The 24,663-nt window shown below is 41.5% G+C and overlaps 1 protein-coding gene across 7 annotated transcripts in view; it reads right to left on the reverse strand.

Moving 5' to 3' along the window:
* Nucleotides 1-1,321: 1,321 nt before the first annotated feature.
* The window catches only part of CACNB2 (calcium voltage-gated channel auxiliary subunit beta 2), a 383,897-nt gene continuing 360,555 nt past the window's right edge, over nt 1,322-24,663 (reverse strand). For all 7 annotated transcript variants that reach the window (XM_073581859.1, XM_073581856.1, XM_073581860.1 and 4 more), the window contains 5 exons: nt 24,073-24,182; nt 15,584-15,735; nt 14,213-14,308; nt 11,318-11,503; nt 1,322-7,032 (listed from right to left, as the gene is read on the reverse strand). In XM_073581859.1, the coding sequence (XP_073437960.1) occupies nt 6,532-7,032; nt 11,318-11,503; nt 14,213-14,308; nt 15,584-15,735; nt 24,073-24,182 (1,045 nt within the window). In that variant the 3' untranslated portion in view covers nt 1,322-6,531. The remainder of the gene's footprint in view (nt 7,033-11,317; nt 11,504-14,212; nt 14,309-15,583; nt 15,736-24,072; nt 24,183-24,663) is intronic.

The raw sequence follows: 24,663 nt of genomic DNA on the forward strand, positions 1-24,663 counted from the left end.
GCTCAGTTTGGCTGGATGGCCAGGTCTAAGATGATTTCTGCTGGTCCCAAACTTCTTCCATTAAGGATTATGGAGGCCACTGTGCTCTTAGGAATCTTGAGTACTGCAGAAATTCTTTTGTAACCTTGGCCAGATCTGTGCCTTGCCACAATTCTGTCTCTGAGCTCCTGGGCCAGTTCCTTAGACCTCATGATTCTCATTTGGTCTGACATGCGCTGTGAGGTCTTATATAGACAGGTGTGCGCCTTTACAAATCAAGTCCTATCCGTTTAATTAAACACAGCTGGACTCCAATGAAGGAGTAGAACCATCTCAAGGAGGATCACAAGGGAATGGACAGCATATGACTTAAACATGAGTGTCTGAGCAAAGGGTCTGAATACTTATGACCATGTGATATTTCAGTTTTTCTTTTTTAATAAATTTGCAAAAATTTCTACATTTCTGTTTTTTTCAGTCAAGATGGGGTGCAGAGTGTACATTACTGAGAAAAAAATGAACTTTTTTGAATTTATCAAATGGCTGCAATGAAAAAAAGAGTGAAAAATTTAAAGGGGTCTGAATACTTTCTGTACCCACTGTATAGGGGGCTCCAGACTACACATCCAGATTGCTGTTATAGGGGGAATAAGGAAGAGGAACAGCATCCGGTCTGGGTGAAAAATTGTATCAAAAATTTATTCTGCCAGTATAAAATACAACGTTTCGGCCATATTGTGGCCTTTTTCAAGTATACTTGAAAAAGGCCACAATATGGCCGAAACGTTGTATTTTATACTGGCAGAATAAATTTTTGATACAATTTTTCACCCAGACCGGATGCTGTTCCTCTTCCTTATTTTGGACTATTGTTCATTTGGGTCCATGAACCTTTGAACTGGCATCCAATCCTCCGTTGTGCTGTCGGCTGCTTTTTGCTGTTTGCTGTTATAGGGGGGTCTTGTTCGGCAGGTATATATCTATATACTGTATGTATAAACATTTATATTCAGCAAGAATTCTTTAGTCTGGCATCATTGGTACTGGAGTTGAGTTTTTAAATTATTATGAGAAAAATATCTAAAAACTTATAAAATGTTAAAGCAAAATCTGCCATTAACTAAGAATATGGTAAATTCTCCCTGCTTAGATTTGTTCTCCTAGGAAGATAGCATTTCTAAACTCTACTATCACGATGAGCTTACTGGCGGTTTCTCAGTTAACTCACTCTTCATCCAGCCATAGACAGTGCATTGATAGTCCACATTTTGTTACAGTTCTGTGCTAAGCAAAAAACAAATTAGTCAGACGCCAAGTTAAAAGAATGTGACTTGATATCTGCTTTTGACGTGAAGAATAGAATAAAAACACTAGATTTATTGTAACATCATTCTCTTGTTTGTTGTAGATTCGTACATGTTAATAATAACATGTTTTTTTTTGTTTTGTTTTGTATTTTTTTTTTCACAGCCACCATTGTGTAATATAGCATAATAAATAAATAAATCCAATTAACAGTCCGACATGTCTACGGAGAAACCTACAGTCCAATATCTACAAAGGCCATTTTGAAGTATATACAAATGCTTACAAATAGGATTCTTGAAAATAAAGATACTTCCCACAATGATGCATATACAGTAATCAACAAAGCTTATATTTAAATCTTTTTTTTTTTCATTGAAAAAAAAAAATCACACAAAAAAAAACCAAAAAAAACACAAAACATTTTTACCCAAGTGTGTGATCGTCAACCCCAAAAAATGGAATTTCAGAACTTTATAATTTAGTGGTTACAATGAAAATGCTGCTTGGCAATGATAATACTCACCGGTGCGAGTGTATATTTCAGCCTAGTATTTTCTCTTAAATATCACAAATATAAATATAGGTATTTTCTGTATATATGTACAGGTACGTGGATGACTTCTGATGGGTTTATTAAAGATTTGGAGGTTTACAGGAGAAATTTACTGCTGATAAAGCCGTGTTGTAGCGCTAGCGGTTTTTGTTTTTTTTTTGGGGGGGGGAATTCCAAGTTTGGGCATTGAATCAATAAAGAGATCTGGGAGTTGTGGATCCAATTCACCGCTATTTTAGCTAAAATGTTGGGGGAATTGCATTAGAAGCATTTTTTTATGTACTGTGGTACCAAAAATCAGCCGCTTGCTAGGAATTTCGAGGATGAATATATATTTAAAGGGAATCTATCCCCAGTTTTTTGCTGTGTAATCTAGAGCAGCATTAAGTAGGGCCTGAGATCCTGATTCCAGCGATGTGTCACTGGGCTGCTTGCTGCTGTAGTTGTGAAAAAAAAAAAATCTTATTTTCTCTGCTGCAGATCTACCAGTTCACTGAATGCTGAGCTTTGTATAATCCCGCCCACAACACTGATTGGCAGAGAGCTGTCATTCATTGGTGGAGGCGGGATTATACAGAGTAATGAGGACTACATGGCATGAGACAACTAGTCCTGCAGTGATAATCTCCTGTTCATTTTATTGAAACTGCAACACACAGCCCAGTAAGTGACACATCGCTGGAATCAGAGTATCGGCCTCTACATCATGCTGTGCTCAGTTTACATAGCAAAAAACCTGATGATTTCCTTTTAAGATGCTTTCTTAGCTCTGATTTCAAATACACTAACCAAGGCAATCTATAGATCTACAGCTGGGGTGAAACTACAACTCCCTGCATGGCCGCCCCAAGACTTCCAGAGAGTTAAGGTTTCAGCATCTGAAGCATCTTTGCTTGCATATATCTACCCACTATTAGTAGTACCCACCTATAATCTGCAAACAAGATACAGGTGGTTTACAGGGAAGAAATGAGCGTATAGCCTTCCCTATGATTTCCCGTCTGTACATTTGTTTTGCATTATAATTATAGGGGTTATGTGCTTTGCAAGAAAAACCTGCACATTTGTTAATCACAATGTTATCTGCTGCTGGGCGGTTCCAGCAAAGCGCTGCAACCTTTAAGACAACCTAACAATAAGTGTATTTGAATTTCCTACAGTGCCCCCGCAGGAAATATGAAGCATTACATGGTGCCCCCTGTATTTAATGAACTGTTTTTATTATGCACAGATACCCCTAGCCCTCCAAATTGAAGGCTTTTTAGCTGTTCTCTGCTTTGGCCTCCTTAAAGGGCATCCGGCTGTAGGATCAACTCTCGCAAGCCGTCTATATGGGTTTGAAGGTCATAGAAAGTTGAATAAAATGATACCTTGATATCCGCCATAGGATGACTTATTCCAGAGAAATAAATTGTTTTCCTTAATATGTAAATGAGCTGTTAAGATCTATGGGCCGGACAAAGCTCTCCTAGAGAATCTGCCTCCGGAGCTTATTTTAAATGAAAGGGGGTGTTACCAGTGTGAGACATATAATGATTGACAGTCTGCTCTCCTTATCTACATGTCTTGCACTGGTAAGCTTTGGAGGCAGATTCTCAGGGAGATCTATGTCCCACCCATAGATCTTAATAGCTCATTTACATATTAAGAAAAATGGGGATTTCTCTTTAATAAGACACCAAATTATGTGGCGTGCTCGAATAATATGTTCTAGTCCCCGCGGCTGCATGTCTCATGGCTGTTAGACTGCCGCAACACATGCAGTGATTTGTCTGTTTGTTAGGTAATTAGGTAATCCCTGCATGTGTTGGATCTGTCGAACAGCAGCGAGACATGCAGCCGCAGGGACTCGGACATATTATTAGAGCACGCCAAAGTCACTTGGTTAGCACCTGAGCATGCTGAGATAACACCTCTGAGCACATTCGCTCATCATTAATGGACACCAATAGAAAGCAAATTAGCCAATGGTGAAAAACCTACTAAAAGTCATATACGGCTGGTGGTAGCCATTGGGAATGTGTTGAAGCTTGTTGGAGCTCAGGAAACTCCTTTACCACATGACATAACTTCTTATACGAGTAATGCAGTTCCCCATTATTTTAGCCAAAGTACTTTTATGGCACAGGATCGCAGTACTGATGCTTATCCTTGTGGCTCAGAGGTGTAAACTTTGATCTAGCCTGATGGCATCCATGGTCTCATGACACAAGTCGTAACTTGATCTCTCAAGCCCTTCATGAAAACTATTCTACGGTCCAAAAATTATCCCACATCGCTTAGAGTACTGGTTTGCACTGATGTGGCTGAGTCGCCGTTGGGCCCTGGATGTAACTGCCAAGTCTGAACCCCCGCTGATGACAAATTGACTGCCTCCATTGTATGCAAGGGGCAGTCTCATATTCCACATTTCCCGTCACTTACGAAAAGGTGAAGAATTTCAACTTTGACCCCAATAATCTGGCGATCCGTGTGTGCGTTACTTACAGATTAGTCATCGGGGATTTTTACGTCCAGAGTGCATTGGACTTTACAGGCAGCAAAAATTATATATTTCAGTTACACCCACAAAAATGTTAGAATAGGCGTCCAAAATAATAATAATGAAAAAAAAAAGTCTATAAAGCGCTGTGGAATTAATGGCGCTATATAAGGGAGTAAAATAAATAAATAGAAGGTCTGGATTTTTGGCCCAAATCAGCACTTTTTATGGGCAATGTCTGGTTTTTCAGGTCTTATTTATTGATTTGTATAAGGCTGGGCTGTAATACCAGACACGGCCACTGGAAAAAAGTGGCGCTGTTTCTACGTATAAAGCTAGACTTTCCTTTTCTAATCTTGACTACCCCTTATGAAAAAGTCTCCGGGATCAGACCATTTTTATGCCTGCATTATAGGGAACCTATCAGTAAGATCAATCCTGCCCCGCAAATCTCATATATGGGCATATTTTTTATAGGTTGGTGCATTCCTGAGTAACTATCGTTTCAATTCGTATAAATTAAGTGGGCGTAACAGAGCACTTCCTGAGCCTCTGCCTACCAAGGTTGTTTCCTTACCTGGCACCTGAAATCACACAGGCAGTGAGCTATCAATCAAAATAAAGGCTGCGTGGAGGAATAAATTCAAGTGGCATAGTCTTGGGAAGTGCTATATCATGCCCAGAGCACTTAGCATTTTAATTCATAAATAATCAGATATTAAGTGCTCTGGGCATGAGATAGCACTTCCAGAGCTTTTTTCCTTCACAGGATGTTTCCTCATCCAGCACCAGCTTCTTTATCTTGATTTTTATAACTCACTGTGTATTGGCAGTTTCACACGTCCAGATAATTCCGGTACCAGAGCTATCCAGTACGTGAGAAAACTGTCACTACACGTACCGGAGACACTGACGTGTGAAACTGCCCTAACATTAGGCGCCAGGCAATTAAATCAGACAGTGAGCTATCAATCTCGCTAAAGAGGCTAGTGCTGGGTGGGAAAACAATCTCGCAATGTTGAAGCCTGGGAAGTGCTCTTGTCACGCCCAGAACACTTAATGCCTCATTTATATGAATTAAAAGATCATTTCTTAAGAGTGCAGCAACAGTTAGAAGAAATAAAGGTGTCAAAGGATTTAATTTTTAAATACCAGAGGCCCATATGTGTGGTTTGGGAGAGTTGATCTTACTGACAGATTCCTTTAACCTTTGGAATTGCCTCTTTACATCAGTGGTTCTGCAAGAAAATAAATTACATACAAATAATATTAAAATGATGACCTAACTATCGATAAATCAACCACTTTTCTGTTTAGGTTGATCACCAGTAAAGCAGTCGATTCACATAGTTTTGTTTTTTTTTCTACCTATCGATCAATTGAAAGAGTCCTAACCATTATTTCTCCATGCTAATTCCAGTCACTGACTATTAAAGCATGATGTAAAAACGTACAACGCCGTACAGTCGAACGATTAACCATGCAGGGCTAAGAAAACAACAAAAAAACATACCCAACGTAGAGAAACGTTACATAGAAAATTCATCTGAAACATCGTGAGTATAAGGCAATATTTAACTCTGCTCTCAAAACAAAGACGACGGGAGGCCGAAAACAAAAAAAGAAAATGACATATAAAATAAATAGTGGCTTGGAAAACAACATTCAAAGTAGGTGGGTGCATTCCAAAAATACAAAAATAAATGCAAAGTTTTAGTAGTCTCTTCACAAGTCTGATATCACTTCTGCAGCCACAACAGATTATTAATATAGAGATCTAACAGTGCAAAAGTGGAACACGTATGGAAGGAGAAAAAAAAAAGAAAAAATAACGTGAAATCACCATTTTTTTTATGCCGGCAATAGGTTTCTTCTAAAAAAATAGGAGGATACAAAACATCATCACTTGCTTTAGAACAGCAACAATATCTTGATGGCAACGTACAGCATTCAAGTGGTTGTCACAGAAAACGGCTAAACACATGGTCAGGTAACAGAGTAGTCGAGGAACCATGGCAAGTCAAAGTGAAAAGAATTATCCTAGGCTAAAGCCAAAAAGAAAAAAAAAGTAGAAAAAAAAAGAAGAAAAATATAGAAAATACAGAAGGGGCGCTAGATGTTTTACAACATTGGATTCAAAACAATTTGCACAAGATTGGGAAAAAAATAAAAAATAAAAACAGTCAACACATAGGAAAGGTGTCGAAAGTTACTGACGGATGTAAACCTCCCGGTTCCACTCATTGTCGTTGCGTTTCCTGGAAACCTCTCCGCCCCTTTCGCCGTGCCGTTCTCTCGATTTGTGGCGACTGCGGGGTTTGTTGCATTCGTTGTGGTCCTGCTCCCTGTCCTGCTCGTTTGTCCGATGTCGAGACTCTTTGTGTCTATGTTCGCTACCGCCTCCGTGCGATTCGTCTCTGTGATTGTGATCCCGGTGGGATTCCTGAGGATCGGCATGCTCAGAAGAGAAGTCATCCTTTGGCTCTAAGTAAACGGAGTCTCTGGTGTCCTGTGTCTCATTGTCAAACGTGTCCTGTCTGGACAGGCCTCTGCTTACTCCACTTCGATGATTGTGGTGGTGGTGCTGCGCGGAGGAGGAAGATCGATGCTGAGACTTTCTCGTCACTTTCTCTTCGGGAGGAGCTTCCTCTTCCACGGATCCGGTTCTTTCAGGCGCTGGAGGATCATTTTTCTGTTCTGCCTGAGAGCCCTAAAAAGAATCAAAAATACAATGTAGCTTAGAAAAATCCTGAATATTGGAAGTATTTCCAGTCCATATCATTATGGCCGGCTCCAGAATTGCGAGTACAATGTGAGAAACTCGCGCATCGATACCCGGGCACTGCCGCTGGCACTCGAGACCGGAGTGTGCGGCTGCATAGAAATACACGTAGCCGCACACTCCGGTCCGAGTGCCGGCGGCAGTGCCCGGGTATCGATGCGCGAGTTTCTCACATTGTACTCACAAGTCTGACCCCAGTCTAAACCTTTAACTAGGACACAAGAGACCTCGATACATAAGCCCTAACACATGGCTATATCATGGCTCCGTGTTGTACAAATGTCCTAATATGGAACCTATAGAATTGCATCCGTCCATAACAGTCCTCCATAAATATCCATATTTATTAACTCCATTACATATTGTATTATAGATATATTATCCCCTTTATTGTCAGGCTCCAGCCACAATAACTGTGATGAGATAGAAGTCCCATACTGTCAGTTTACCCCCTTAGATGCTATGATCAATTTAGACTTTTGCCTCTAAAGAGGTTTGACAGAGGGAGAAAGCTCCCTCTGTCAGAATATCAGCTACCTCTGAAATGTGCCGATGGGCCTACAGCTGCCAAAGTTCCCTAATAAGTTCGACCAGGTCTGCAAATTTAGAAACATTCGGTAGTTAATAGATTGCAGAATTTTTTTTTATTTAGCCAGTAAATTATATGTACCACAAAATGATGTCCATAAAACTATAACTCATCTCTGTAAAAAAAACAACGGTGATAAAAAAAAGCTGTAAGGCTACTTTCACACTTGCGTTTTTTTTTTGCTGCGCGTTTTTTGCGTACAAAAACGCATGGAAAAAACGCATACAACCGCTGCGTTTTTTTCAAGCATATGCAGGAAAAAAACGCAGCGTTTTTAGTGCGTTTGCGTTTTTTTCAACATTGTCCTCACCAAAAAAAATCAAGATATTATTAGGGTTAGGGGTTAGGGTTAGTAGTACTAACCCTAACCCCTGACTCTACTAACCCTAACTCCTAACCCTAAACCCTAACTAACCCTAACCCCTAACCCTTAACCTAACCCTAACCCTACTAACCCCTAACCCTACCCCTTAACCCTAACCTAACCCAAACCCTAACCCCTAACTAACCCTAACCCCTGACTCTACTAACCCTAATTCACCCTAACCCTTACCATAACCATTGTCTAACCAATGTACAACAAAAAAACGCATGCGCAAAAAAACGCATACATGAGCACGTATGCGCACCCATAGACTTACAATGGGTGTCTTGCTGTAAAAAAAACGCATAGCGTGCGCATGCATTTTTTGGGGGCAAGTCGGATGCACAAAAAATGCAACAAGTTGCATTTTGTGCGCCCGAGCGCACACTGCAGAAAAACGCATGCGCACAAAAACGCATACAAACGCATAGGTGAGTGCACATAAGCGCATCCCATGCAAAATATAGGGGAAAAAACGCATGCGTTTTTTAGCGCTAAATAACAGCGCAAAAAAACGCAAGTGTGAAACCAGCCCATTAAAAGCATGATTAAAAAGCACTAAAACAAAAAAAAACTGTACAAATTCGATATCGCAGCATTCATAACTTTTTTGTAAATCTTATTTGAATTGCATCCGTCTTGTACACATCCATTTCAGAGGATATATTTTCTTGTTTTTAATCCTTTTATTTTTTCTTTTTCCATTTAGGCTTTTTTAATCGTCATTATTGTCATTTACTCTGTGGGGTCTATTTGAGCCGACTGGGACCATTGGGATATGAGACTTGTCTAGTCACCTTTATCTGCGCTGAATGAAGAAATGTTTGTCATGTACTTGGCTTCTTATTTGATGAATTATTATATTCTATTCATTTGTGCTGAAGAAATGATTTATTATACATCTAGCATTTCATCTAATTAAGTATTATATGTCACTGTATGTATCGTCCACTTAATTATTTACCACTTATGTACATTCCTGATATTTACTGGATTATGTGCTGCATGTATTTATTTCTATATTATAATGCATCTATTTGCACTTGCCATCCACGGTAGTGCGCATGCACGCTGTCCCCTTGTGTCCTTCATTGGGCCCGGGCGTCTTCATGCATCCACACTTTCCCTGTGTGTGCGTCTGGATACCTGACACCCGCTGACTCATGCAGGACCTTGCGGTAACATGCGCCGCTTGCACTGGTTGGATTGGCTCGCTAGCAACACGTGACTGATCACGTGACTAAAGGTCCTATTCAGCCTCTTATACCCCACTCCCCTTGAGAAAGCGATCAGGTGTGGACGCAAAACGCGCGTCGGGGACGTTTTATCCTCTCTCTGGGTGCCCGCAGGGCCGGCCCGAACGTACAGGCGAACTAGGCGCCGACCCAAAGAGGGCGCCAGAGAAAAAATAGAAAAAATTATAAAAAATCTTTTCAAAAGGCAAAAAGTTTTAGGGATGGAAAGAAAAGTGTACATATTTAAGGGCAAATATGACGCAAGAGAGGTTGGTTGGGTTGGCAACAATTTCGATAGAATCTGAAGTTGCTAAACAAATTAATCTCGGTGACTTAGTGTCATCCTTTTAAAAAAAAAGGCAATGAAACAAAAATTTTTATTACCTATGGTCGTTTCTGTTTTGTGTTATTGATTACTTTGTATATATTTGTCCTATACAACTTCTCAGAAGATTAAAGAGTTAGGAGAGAGTTAATTGATCATTGTTGTTGTGGTTTATTTTGCTCCTTGAATTTATATCCCAAGTTTTCATCTACTGCCAAGAATAGTAGGGGCGCAACAAAATAGTTTCGCCTAGGGCGCCGTAATCTCTCGGGCCGGCCCTGGGTGCCCGTGCCCACCCCCCCCTTGGTAAGCGCCTTTTGCTGGCAGCGCAACTTCCCCCACTTGAGACCATTTTCATTGCGGTTGCTATTGCCCGGCATACCCCTTCCCCTTTGATGGGTTGCCACATTGTGTGGCTTGCACTTTTGTCACACTTTATGGGTATGGGTGTTTGCGCATGGGTTATTTATCCCCATTCTCTATGTGTCTTGTGCTTTTTGCTATTATGCTTTTTTGTATATGGTTTATATCGATTGCTACTTAATAAAATGATTATATACTTTTTATAACTATTTGAATCCATTACTCCTTTTTGTTCTCCTATAAATAGCACTCATAAGTTATAGAATGAAGTTAAGGTGTTATTTCAACTGTACAGTAAATAGCATAAAAAAATGAAAAGGCGGAAATGTTTCGTTGTTTTTTTTTTTTAATGCAATCCTTCTTAAACGGAATCGGTCACCAGGTTTTTGCTAAGTAATCTGAGCAGCATGATGTAGATGAAAAGATCCTGAAGCAAACGATGTCTCATTTACTAGGCTGTGTTTTTCAGTTTCAATAAAATCATTGTTTTATTAGTAGGAGATTATCACTACAGGACTAGGTGTCTCGTGCCTTCTTGTCCTGCTGTTCTGTTTAACTCCGCCCTCACCACTGATTGGAAGCTTTCTGCTTTATGTACACAAAAAGCTGCCAATCAGTGGTGTGGGCGGGGTTACACACAGCACAGCATTCTGAGTGCTGCTAGATCTGCAGCAGAGAAAACAGTGATTCTATCACATTTTTTTAAAAGTTGGATGTATACCCAAAAAGGATGCCACAGAAACTTGTCACTTGTGAACCTTTCGCTGATATAGTAGCTATGTATGAGAAAATTGCTTGTGGATTTAAAATGGAATTGCCTGCCTGATGGACACCTGTCTTTCTCATCATATCTGGAAATATTATATGCTTGGGGCCGGATTCACACATCAGTGTTTTATGGCTCAAGTTCGAGTAGTGATGTATGGAACGGCCGTGGAGCTCCCGACTAGTGATGAGCGAGTATACTCGTTGCTCGTATTTTCCCAAGCATGCTCGGGTGTCCTCCGAGTATTTTGGCGTGCTCGGAGATTTAGTTTTCATCGCCTCAGCTGCATGATTTGCGGCTGCTAGACAGCCTGAATACATGTGGGAATTCCCTAACAAACAGGCAATCCACACATGTATTTAGCCTGTCCCTATCATGTAGAAAATCATTATTCCATATCCTTCTATTCCCTGACATATGCCATGACTTGCTAGCATGGCACTCCCATACGCCTTAAATATTTAGTTCTGCCAAACTTGAAGGCTTTGGCCAACCTTTAGATCATGATGACCATACACGTTAGATGAAGTCTTCGACTACACCAGTTCACATCACGCCTTTCTCAGGTTACCTGTGCATTTGTGGCCGAGGAGGGTGTTGCAGGAAGCGTTGCTGTAGTGACTGTCCGAGATATGAGAGCATTTGGTGGATTGCTGCTAGGGGGGTGGGTAGATTTCCAGTAAGCCTCTAGATAGTCTGCTAGATGTTCACAAGCATCTTCAAGTTGGTTTTCATCCAAAATAACATCAAACATTTCCTAAAGAAAAGAACAAAGATACATGACGACAATGGAGAACATAAAACAAAACAAAAAAATGACAGCACAGAAAATAGATTTTTAAAAAGGGCAAATTTAAAGAAAAGTTTTGTGAAAATTAAAAACAGGCAAAAAAAAAAGAAAGCAAGAAAAAGAAAGGCGCAAATGCAATAATGAATCAGGCCCTAAGTGTAAATTGATGGCTGCGATGACCGCTAGGTGAGACTTTACCCTCAACGTCCAGCATTGTGAATGACTGGCAATGTTGATATCAGGACATGATTTGGATTTTACTAGATAAGTTGGGTGCTTTCTCCTGCCTAACAGGGAGAATGACTGTAGCTCTCACACTTTCTGGAAAATCCTACCCTTTAAGCGGCCATGTACATTAGATGTGATGGTTGTCGGCTGAATAATGCTTCAGTTGATCATTCGGACAACAGCCATCTTGGCCGACTCATGACCTAGGATGCAAACCCAGCTGTCTGACACTGGGCACTACATTGCCACCCAAAATCCATTGGTAATTTTCAGATTTCATGATACCTTGCATAGTCAAGTCACCCACTGCCAGAGGCATCAGAACACCCCTAAAACATCTTTGAACCTCCACTATGTTTGACTTTAGGTACTGTGTTCTTTTGTTTGTAGGCCTCATTCTGCTTTCGGTAAACAGTAGAATGATGTGCTTTACAAGAAAGCTGTATCTTGGTCTCATCTTCCCAGAAGCATTTTGGCTTACGTGCATTGTGGCAAACTGCAGTATAGCTTTTTTATGTTTCTGTGTCAGCAGTGGGGTCCTCCTGGATCTCCTGCCATAGTGTTTCATTTAATTCAAATTCATTCAAATGTCCAAAGATAATATGAGCTGACACTGATGCACCCTGAACCTGCAGGACAGCTTGAATTTCTTTGAAACTTGATTGGACTGCTTATCAACCATCCGCACTATCCTGCGTTGCAACCTTTCAAATATATTTCTTTGCCGTCCATGTCCAGGGAGATTAGCTACAGTGCAATGTAAACTTCTTGATTTTGCTTTGCATTGTGGACAAAGTAACATAAAGATATCTGGAGATGGACTTGTAACCTTGAGATTGTTGATTTTTTTCAACAATTTTGGTTCTCACGTCCTCAGACAATTCTCTTCTCCTCTTTCTGTTCTCCATGCTTAGTGTGGCACACACAGACACACAATGCAAAGATTGAGTCAACATCTCCCCTCTTTTTCTGGTTTCAGGTGTGATTTTCATATTGCCCACACCTGTTACTTGCCACAGCTAAGTTTGAACAAGCATCACATGCTTGTAACAAAGTCATTTACCCACAATTTTTGGAGGTTTGTGTGAAATGATGTCCAATTTGCCATTTTTTCTCTTTTTTGTGTTGTTCCAATATAAACAAAGGAAATAAACATGTGTACAACAAAACATTAGTGATGAGCAAATGTGCTTGGATAAGGTGTTATCTGAGCATGCTCAGATGCTAACTGAGTGACTTTGGCGTGCTTGAATAATATGTTCGAATCTCCGCGCCTGCATGTCTGTTCTAAAGCCACAACACATACAGGAATTGTGTAATTGCAATCATTTTTTGGGAATAACACTTCATTTTTAGGACAAATGTCAAGAGTGCCAATACTTTTGGCCATGACTGTACTGTATGTAAATAAGAAGTACAAAAAAAAAAAATTTGCCTTTGTACCAGTTGACCTCCTGTGTAAATGATTCATATTGGTTTACTATATAATCCTGTATCATACTGGCGGCTCTCCCAGGACACAGAGAAGCTGCCGCCTACACACAGCTCGTTACCAGCTCAGATATTCATGAGACTGAACCCAGACCTCAACCCACAGGAGACGAGGCCCAGACATAAGGACAATTACAAGGTAAAATCACCATTGCTAAATTAATCTGCTCCTTAAGTTGCTTTTGGTTGACGGATCTCAGAGCAGAGGAACTCGAGGACCCCATTTGCATGGTGGTTGGATACCTAATGCTAGTTAACCCCTTTTTATCATAATTTCTTTTGTTTGCCATGGAAAAAACATTTACATGATGCCTTACAGACACCAACTGTACGACCGGCCACTGAGGTCTACTGGGGTGTCAGTGAGTGCTGGTGGTCTGCAGTACCAGGCTCTGACACTTAGATATGGAGGTTGCAGTTGCAGGCCATGGGCGGCCTTCATTCTGCTGATCGCTGAACACCCTTGAGAGTCCTGGAAATGTAAAAATAAATTGACAGCTGGGTGTTACCAAATAGGAGCGGGCATCTTTGCAGAAGCCAAGTAGCACAAGGTTCAGGCCGGTGGTGCTCTGATGCTGCTGGTCCAAACTGTCACTCAGGAGCACACCGCTCCTAAGAAGCAGGAAGCCGGCAGGCAAGGGAGCGGTGTGCTCCTGCACTGCAATGATGAAACAACCCCTTTAAAGGTGCCCTGTTGTAAAGTGACTGTACAGCCGTTCAAATCGAAGTCATGTGAAGCAACAGAACAAAAGGAACACTAAACCGAGAACATAATACAAATAAAAAGACAAAAGAACTTCCACCACCTCCTGAAACTAATCGTTTAGTGATAATCTTGCAGTAAAATTCTTGTCCGTAATCTCCAGGATCTATGTTTTCGTTCTCAAGCTCCGATGATCTTAAAAAACAAAAAAGAAAAGGAAAGGAGGAGGAGATGACATCAAATGGAAAACTTACTGGAGGACACTGCGCTAGTTTGTCAGCCGCCACCATTTGGACATTTAGATGTTTAGCCTGAGATTTTCCTCTTGATTTTATCAACCTCTGTAAAACCTGGAAAAGAAGATAAAAAAAAATAATAAATTAAGAACCGATTAAACAAATATATCTGAAAAAAATACTCGACAAAATGTGAAAACAAATCCATCCAAAATTGAAAACTTGTACAGATAAGTGAGTATTCCCTTCTCAGTTATTGCGGCATGTCCACAGGATATGCAATAAAGGTCTGATCGATTGGGTTCCCAATTCTGGAACCAGCACCCCCATGCAAGGCTTTCTCCATACATTTCTATGGGATTTATTTCTATAGGAATTAAGAAAAAAATCCGAACGAGCATGCTTAAAGGGGTATACTCAAGTTTGAAAGATAACTTCCTGATTACTAGGGGTCCGACAGGTGGGCCCCACTGATTCGGAGAACCGGGTCTCTGATGATCCCCAACTGAATGGAGTGGAGGTTGCTTATGCGCACTGCCTCTCCATTAATCGGAATGTTGCCGGCTGTTGCGTTCGGCTGCTCTTCGGCACTTTCTTATTAAGAACGGAGCTTGATCGACCACTGCTCTATTCATGGGGGGGGCTCATCAGATTCCCACTTCTTAGAATCGGTGGGGGTCCCAATGGTCATACCTTCAACGATCATGAACTTTCAATCCTGAGAATATCCTTAGGTACTCCAGAGTGAAATGTGGCACCCAGTGTTGGTATAAAAGGTGTCACCCTCATCTATCTGACACAGATGTCTGAGCTGAAAATATCCCTTAAACTGTGATTACAATATGTAGACTTTTCTATATCATCCAATCGTGTTAAAAAAAAAACTTTTTTGGAACCAACGTATTCCATACTTATTGGCAGCAGTGGTGCACCTCCCATAGGGGCAGACCACGTGACTGCATTGCGGCATGTGCTAAGAGGAAGTCCACCGCTGAATTGGTTCTCCTGCTTCCCGTCAGGCAGTCACATTTTTTGGCTGCCTACACTATGAGGATCTCATTGGATGGATGTTTTACAGGCGATATTGAGGTCGGTAGTAGCTAATTCAAACCATGTGTAGTGAGCTCCCCCTAGTGGTGGCTGCGTGCAGCCAAAGTTCTAGCATTTCGTTCTAGGATTGTGTGAATTGATGGGGGCATGTGCAGTTCTATGGATGAAAAACTTATGAGTTATCACTACTGCAAAGATAGAATATAACGTTAATACAATTTTTGTAGTTTTCATTGATGGTGTAGGGAAATATTGAGTTTTGCGACGCGGCCCTATAATGTCTGTGTATGATCGGAGTACACTTACATGTATATCTTTGTAAGAAAGCCATGGGCTTACCTTCGGAGAAGAAATCTTGACATAAACTATAATGGGAGCTAGGGAGGTTTTGCCAAGTTGCGTTGGATGGTTTATGGTGTCGGCATCTAGGACTACGAGCTGCAACGTTCTGGCTAGTTCAAAGATTCGCTCAATTTCACTCTGAACTTCCGCTGCCAATAAAAAAGAACAGGGAAAAAAAACACAAAAATTACTTGTGTGCAATCAAAAAGAGAACCGGTTGCATCCGAATACAACTCGCTGATGCATTTATCCACTTGTGTTTTCAGATTGTTTTTGCTGCGGTCCGATATCTTATGTCTACGGCATGCTCAACAGATCCAGTCATTTCATAACAAACGTCCTGTAAGGCTGTTAAAAGCTGTTTTAAAAGGAATTTATACATTTTTATTAACATAAATAAAAATACTTTGCAATAACATCCCACTGCTGTTACTGATCCATGCTGCTGGAGCACCCATTGGGCAGAATAGATCTCCTCCCCCCTCTGGCAGCTGACAATATTGGTAGGCTCAGCCGACAGTGTCGATTTTCCCTTGACAAATGATGGCAATTTTGGATCCTTTTCTTTTTGGCGCGATAACCCTACAAAAGAGGCGTCCGGCCCTTCAACCAACTAGGGTATCTATTCTCCATGTATGTAGTAAAGTCATTTGTATCACAACCACCACAGGCCCTCAAACACATGCAACAATAACACTGTAGAAGTTTAAAACGGCAAATTTTAAGAGCGTCCTACAAAAAGTTATAAGATATTCGTAACGATATCCTTAAAGGGGGACTGTCAGCGCATTTTTACATATGAAAGATGAAAGTAGTGGTATAGCTGGATAAGAGCTTGTCCCCCAATAACAACGATACCTTTATTCTAGAGATCTGATTTGCCTGTCATGAGAAATCTAGTGTAGAAATCATATGCAAATTCGACTGTTAGAGCACAGTGGGCGTGTCACTAACCCCTGTGAAGAAGCGGCCTACAGCAATGGACACACCCCCAGTGCACTTCCAGTCTTCTTCAGGAGAATTCTCATGACTGGCACATCAGATCTCTACAAAAAAGGTATCATATTTATCGGGGGGCAAGCTCCAATACAGCCATATATGGCACATTATTACTTCTATAAGTAACTGGTTTCCCATAACTGATGAGCAAAAGCCATCAATGACACCAACCATGTTTTGCTATTAGGCTAAGTTCACGCCTACAGTTAGGTCCATATATATTTGGACAGAGACAACAATGAATTTTAAACCAAACCATTCAGATGCAGTTGAAGTTCAGACTTTCAGCTTTGATTTGAGGGTATCCACATTAACATTGGATGAAGGGTTTAGGAGTTTCAGCACCTTATCATGTGCCACCCTGTTTTTAAAGGGACCAAAAGTAATTGGACAATTGACTCCAAGGCTATTTCATGGACAGGTTTGGGCAATCCCATCGTTATGCCATTCTCAATTAAGCAGATAAAAGGTCTGGAGTTGATTTGACATATTTTTGGCCGACGTGCCGCCCTTCTGTGTGACAGATTGCATATGGACACAATTTTCAAGCAGGACTAGTGCACAAAGTTCAGAACTTGAGTAAAACTTTTCCTTAGGGCATGTGCACACAATGTTTTTTAAGCCCCGGCGTGCCTGCATCGTTTCTTAAGCAGAAGACACTCCAGGCAAATAATGGCTCTGTCTTTTGCTGCCAGCATCTTTTTTTTTTACATGATATATATATATATATATATATATATAAAATAGTGGCAGTTTCCATCCAAGCGGAACTTTGCCAGAATAATGGTTTTGGCCAATGGCTTTCGAAGCCTGATGCGGTTAAAAGAAGTGAGGGAAGTTGTTTTTTGCAATTCCGGTGTATATGTTCATTCTTTTTTTTATGTTTTCGTAGTGCTTTTTCAGGTGGGTTCCAGGCGGAATTCGCCTAAAAAAAAATGTGTGCACAAACCCATTTCCGGCAGACAGGACAGTAGTAAAGTGTGTGTCTCTACATGTAAAACATATTTTGATGCTACCTATTCCTTCGCCATACAGTTTTTAAATAATATTTCCGTGTAGTACCCACATAATACCGTCATGAAATTCACAAAAAGTGCCAATCCAGTTTATTACTCCCGCTCAATGTTTTGATAGACAAGCAAAATTAATACATTAGTCAACATTTTTTTTCGGAGCAGACATCACATCAAAATCCATTTCCATTCCCACCATTATGTCCCAGTGCATTGAATTGCACGTGGCCATATTTTCGGTCCGAATGCAATCCGACAAAACATCAGATCGCACTCGGACCAATATTAGTCTATGGGGCCGTGCACATGTCGGATTGCTTCCTCGGGAAGAGCCGGTCAGAGGAAAAAAAAAAAAAAATCACAGCATGCACAAGTTTGGTCTGATATACGGATCACACCCAGCCATGCAAGTCAACGAGTCCGTGCAGCAAAACATTGGACTGCACTCGGATGACATCTGAGTGCAGTCTGATTTTCAAGAACTGACACAAAGGAGAAGATGGAGAGATTTTTTTTCCATCTTCTCCACAGTTGAGAAAACGGTATCTGCTTAGTACAGTATTGAGCTTTTCAACTTTGTGTATTTTTATTTTAATCACTACTTTTACTTGATTTACTTCAACTGTCCTTAGACAAAAACAAGCTGAGGGTTGTAGTTGCACAGCTAGAATAAGTCAATGGGAGCTGAAATCATCGGTCTGAAGTCTTGTGCAATCTGTTATACCTATAGTGTAAAGGTTCTCATAGTAAACACATGATACACGCACGATATAACACCTAAAGAGGAGCCGTCATCAGGTCTAAAGTTACTAGATCTCACCCCTACTTTATTCCCACTGCTCCTCCTAATACGGTAGTTGTTTTTTTCTTTAATCTGCCTTACGGTTTCAAAGATATGGGTCGTTTTATACAGGAGAGTGGTTCACAGGATCCTCTGGGGCGGGTCTTTAGACTACTCTGCATAATGACACTGTTAGCCACGCCCCTTAGCACAAAATAAAATGTTCTATATCTTTGGAACGGTGTGGCGGATTTGAAAATATAAAACGGCGGAATACTCGAGAGAGAAGCTGGAATAAAATATGAGCAAAAACTGGTGACTTTTGACCCGCTGACAAGTCCCCTTTATAGGAAATATTGACTTTGAATAGGAACGGACAGTGTGCCACAGTTATAATGTAGACAGTCTTCTACAATCGCCATTCGGCTGGTGTTCCGCTCTACATTATACACATGCCTGCAGCGTTCGGAGGGTCAACAATGTGTCTATATAGGTATCACTCCACACACAGGAAACAATACACTGCAAGCACAATACAGTGTATCAAGTACATACCAAAACCATCTGAGGTGGGATGGCATTAATGGAGAGAACAATGACATAAACTAAAACCATTGTGAGGAGCACATGCAGATTGGGGGAGATATCACTGGTGTGTGTATGACATGGGGTGCCAAGGTTGAAAATAGGGCACGTAAACAGACCCTTGACTGCGAACATCTCACATTACTGACACGGTTAAGAGTCTCGTTACCAAAACAGGGAAAAGAATACTCACGAAACAATAAGCTGCTTCCGGTGTTCATCTCAACATGACCAGGAAAATTATACATTTCTGACTACCAGCATCTGCCACTAGGGGGAGCTCAGCGCATACATTGTTTATACAGCACTTATGAGTTACATGGAAGCTGTATACATTGATAAGCAGATGGATCCCCATCGCTAATCAGAATTGTGTCATTAAAAGGTCTCATCTTTTCATTTAAAAGAAGCTTTTCCACAATTACAGCTTCAAAAGAAAGATAGGTCTCTAACAACAAGGCACCAATATTAAAGAAAGGCTCAACCGGCAAGAAGCTACTCCGTAGACGCAATCCGGGAGACCCAGTTGTAAGTATAGGTTCCTAGCTAGAAATTAAAGGGTTAAGTCCAGGGCACCTCTGGGAGTGGCTTGCACAAAATCTGTCTATGAAAGGCCTTAAAGGGAATCTGTCACCAGATTTTTTCCACCTAATGTAAGAACCGTATAATGTAAAGACAGAGACCCTGATTCCAGCGATGTGTCACTTACTGGGCTGCTTAATGAAGTTTTGATAAAATCACTGTACACGATTAATAATAATAATAATAATAATAATAATAATACATTTTATTTCTATAACGCCGACATATTCCGCAGCACTTTACATTTCGGAGGGGATTTGTACAGACAATAGACATTACAGCATAACAATAATCACATAGATCATAACAGATACCAAGAGGAATGAGGGCCCTGCTCGCAAGCTTACAATCTATGAGGAAAGAGGTAGACACGAAAGGTGGGTGGTAACAGTTGCCCTGATTGTATGGACCAGCCATAATGTTAAGTGTGTAACAGTACAGACGCAGAGGGCTAATGGATGCATAAAGCATGTGGGAACATGATGCGGGGAACCTGGTTATGGTAAAACTTTTGGCTGTGTCACACAGGGATAGATTAGGTTAATGTGTTGAGGCGATAGGCCAGTCTGAATAAATGTGTTTTCAGGGCACGCTTAAAATTGTGGGGATTGGGGACTAATCGTATTGACCTGGGAAGTGCATTCCAAAGAATTGGCACAGCACGTGTAAAGTCTTGGAGACGGGAGTGGGAGGTTGTGAATATTGAGGATGCTAATCTCAGGTCATCAGCAGAACGGAGGGCACGAGTAGGGTGGTATACTGAAACAAGGGAGGAGATGTAGGGTGGTGCTGAGCCATGGAGGGCTTTGTGGGTGAGGGTAATAAGTTTATACTGGATTCTGGAGTGGATGGGTAGCCAGTGTAATGACTGGCACAAGGTAGAGGCATCGGTGTAACGATTGGTGAGGAATATGATCCTGGCTGCAGCATTCAAGACAGATTGGAGGGGGGAGAGTTTGGTAAGAGGGAGACCGATTAGAAGAGAGTTACAATAGTCGAGACAAGAATGAATAAGAGAAACAGTAAGAGTTTTTGCAGACTCAAAAGTAAGAAAAGGTCGAATTCTAGAAATGTTTTTGAGGTGCAGATGACAAGAGCGAGCCAGTGATCGAATGTGGGGGGCAAAGGAAAGCTCGGAATCAAGTATGACCTCCAAGACAGCGGGCATGTTGCTGGGGAGTAATAGTGGAGCCACACACGGAAATGGCAGTGTCGGGTATAGGTGCATTAGTAGAGGGAGGAAACACAAGGAGTTCAGTCTTTGACAGGTTCAGTTTCAGATATAGTGAGGACATGATGTTAGACACAGCGTTTAGACAATCGCAGGCGTTTTCTAGAAAGGCTGGCGTGATGTCAGGAGAAGAAGCGTATAATTGGGTGTCATCAGCATAGAGATGGTACTGGAAACCAAATCTACTGATTGTTTGACCAATAGGGGCAATGTACAAGGAGAAGAGGAGGGGGCCTAGAACCGATCCTTGAGGAACCCCAACAGTAAGGGGAAGGTGAGAGGAGGAGGAACCGGCAATAGATACAGTAAAGGAGCGGTCAGAGAGATAGGAGGAGAACCAGGAGAGAACCGTGTCCTTGAGGCCAATGGAACGGAGCATATTGAGGAGGAGCTGATGATCCACAGTGTCGAGTGCTGCAGAGAGATCCAAGAGAATTAGCATGGAGTAATGACCATTTGATTTAGCTGTTAGCAGATCATTAGAGACTTTAGTGAGGGCAGTTTCAGTAGAGTGTAAAGAGTGGAAACCGGATTGGAGAGGGTCGAGAAGAGAGTTATCAGAGAGATAGCGGATCAGACAGGAGAGGACCAGGCGTTCCAGTAGTTTAGAGATGAAGGGAAGATTAGAGACAGGTCTATAGTTAGCGGCACAGTTTTGGTCGAGGGATGGTTTTTAAGTAGTGGATGTATGATGGCATGCTTAAATGAGGAGGGAAAGATACCAGAAGAGAGAGAGAGGTTAAATATTTTAGTTAGGTGAGTGGTGACAGCAGGGGAAAGGGACTGGAGGAGATGTGACGGAAATGGGTCACTGATGTAAGTGGTTGGGCAAGAAGATGCAAGGAGCCTGCTTACTTCTTCTTCTGTGACTGCTTCAAAATCAGAGAGTGAGCTAGATGCAGTGGGGGAGGGAGGACAGTGCATGGTATGAGGTGATTGGGAGATAATTTCCTGTCGGATCTGGTCAATTTTTTCTTTGAAGTAATTGGCCAGATCGTCAGCTCGGAGCTCCGTGGTTGGGGCCTGTACTCTTGGGTTGAGTAGAAAATGAAAACTGTCAAAGAGATGTTTCGGGTTATTCGACAGTGAGGTGATGAGGGTGTTGAAATAGGTTTGTTTGGAGAGGTGAAGGGCAGTGTTGTATGTTCGAAGCATAAACATATAATGGATGAAATATTCGGGTAGGTTGGATTTTCTCCACAGACGTTCGGCGCACCTGGAGCACCGCTGCAGGAAACGTGTTTGCAGGGTGTGCCAGGGTGGTCACCGTCTGTGTTGTGGTGTTCTATTTATAGCGGGTGAAAATTCATCCAGGGCACTTTGAAGTGTTTCATTGTACTGCTTCAATGCAGAATCAGGACATGAGCGGGAGGAGATAGGGGCCAATGAAGACTGCAAGTTCTTCATAAGTTTCTGGGTTTTAATGGCCTGTATGTTTCTATAAATATGGGCAGTGGGGGTGACCTGAGCGGCCTGGCAATGCTTGATAGAGAATAAAAGAAGATTGTGGTCAGAGAGTGGGAGAGGGGAGTTTGCGAAATCATCCACTGCACAAAGCCGAGAGAAGACCAAGTCGAGGGGGTTTCCGTCTTCATGCGTTGGAGAATTAGTAAGCTGCAAAAGGCCAAACGAGGAGGTTAGAGATAAAAGGTGAGTAGCAGATGGTGAGAGGGGAAGAGCAATGGGGATGTTGAAATCTCCCATGATGAGGGTAGGGATGTCACAGGAGAGAAAATGTGGAAGCCAAGTGGCAAAATGATCCAGGAACTGATGGGAGGGGCCGGGAGGACGATATACCACCGCCACTCGCATGGAGAAGGGGGTGTAGAGTCTGACGGCATTGACCTCAAAAGAAGGGAAGACTAGTGAGGGTAGTTCAGGGATAACTTGAAAGGTACATTTTGGTGATAGAAGCAGACCAACGCCTCCACCTGCTCTATTGTCTGATCTTGGGGTATGAGAGAAGTGTAGTCCCCGTATGAAAGAGCAGCAGCAACGGTAGTGTCTGACTGCTGGATCCAGGTTTCAGTAAGAGCCAGGAGGTTAAGAGAATTAGAAAGGAAAAAGTCATGAGTGAAGGGTTTGTTACACACTGAGCGAGAATTCCAAAGTGCACAATTAAGAGAGACAGATGGCATGCAGGGAATATTAATAAGATTAGAGGGGTTTCCAAGTGTAGCAGTTGGGGGGTTTGACTTTCTATAACATGGGGGACCAGGGTTGGGAGCAATGTCTCCTGCGACTAGGAGAAGGAGGATAGAAAGAGTGAGCAGATGGTTAAGTGATTTGTGAGAGGTCTCTTATGTTGAATGGAGGGACTGACTGGATCTGTGCAATTTAACAATGTGAAAAGAGCGTAAGTGCTATACATAGGAGAGGAAAGAAGCGAGGGGCCGATATGGATGGAGTGTGGAGAGTTAAAGCCAGGGCGGTGGATGTGTGTGAATGCAGCGGCCAGGATATAAATTACACAAATGCATATGGTATATATTTGTTGTATTCCAAATGTACAGGGAGTAGATGTATATAAATGTCTTACCTGTCTCCTGCCCTGTATAACTGCCATGTTATAACTGCCAGTACTTTGATAAACTGTACTTCGATAAAGTGTGCATAAATGCCCCCTGCATAAATGCTTTCCCCAAACTATGTCTGAATATATAGGAGGCTAAGGATTGTTGTTTTTTTTTCTCTCTCTTCTCGTTAATCAATCAAACTAAATTGAGACAGCAGGCCCCAATAAAATGTTGTGGTCAGATAAACAGATGTCCAGCACTACATGGATCATAAAGCACTTTGAAAAGGTTCTTGACCTCACAACATAAGGGGACAAGCAGAGTAAGTTGAAATATCACGATTATCACTAGAGGACTAATAAACCTCCATGTAGTACTCCATATTCATGAGCTCTGTATAACCCCGCCCCCATCACTGATTGGCAGCTTTCTGCCTATGCAGGTTGTACACAGAAAGCAGCCAATCAGTGGTGGGGGCGGGGATATCCGCATTCATAGAGTTGCTAGATCTGCAGCAGAGAAAACAGTGATTTTAATCAAAACAAAAACAGCCCAATAAGTGACACATAAGTGGAATCAGGGTCTCTGCCTCTACATCATGCTGCTCTCAGATTACATAGCAAAAGCCTAATGACAGTTTCCCTTTAAGGGGCTACTTTGTTTCCACATACAGTTCACCCTTGTAATAACTATAGAAATCTTGTGAAAAATAATACAATAATAAAGTTTTAATGTAAAAAATAAAAAGAATCGACGAGAAGAAACTGAGCAGAACTTACCTAAACTTGACCGTGTGTTGGACCTTTCTATAATTGCATGTTTACTTGGATTATTTAATACTGAACGTTTGGCAAGTGAGATGTCAGCAGTGACCCGAGTAATGGATATTCTGGGAAAAAAAATAAAGTAAGTAACACAAATCAGTGACTATAATTGTGTGATTATTATGGGTTACACAAAAAAGAAATCCTCCACAAAATACAAAATTCAAACTGCTTGCAATCACCAGAAGGGGGAGCATATGAGCCTATTGTAGAATGTATGCAGAAAGCTCCTAAGCTCCCCCTAGTGGTGGCTGCAGGTAAACAATAGTGTGTATATCGCATCAGTGTTTGTATGCCAAAGCCAGGAATGGAATTTACCGAGAAAGAAATATAATTGAAAGACTGACTCCTGTTCCTTATTTTGGAGACATTCCTGGTTTTGGCGTACAAATACTGATGAAATACTGATCAAAAATACTGATGTGTGAAACAGGCCTAACAGAGTATTCAAAGTATTCTATGAAGAATGAAGGAGACCCAGAGGCACTATAAAGAGATATGCTAAAAACTGATTTTATATACTGTATATATTGCCCTTCCTAGTTA

This window comes from Dendrobates tinctorius, unplaced genomic scaffold (assembly GCF_039654945.1).
Source record: "Dendrobates tinctorius isolate UK_male_01 unplaced genomic scaffold, ASM3965494v1 ptg000070l, whole genome shotgun sequence".
Lineage (NCBI taxonomy): Eukaryota > Metazoa > Chordata > Amphibia > Anura > Dendrobatidae > Dendrobates > Dendrobates tinctorius.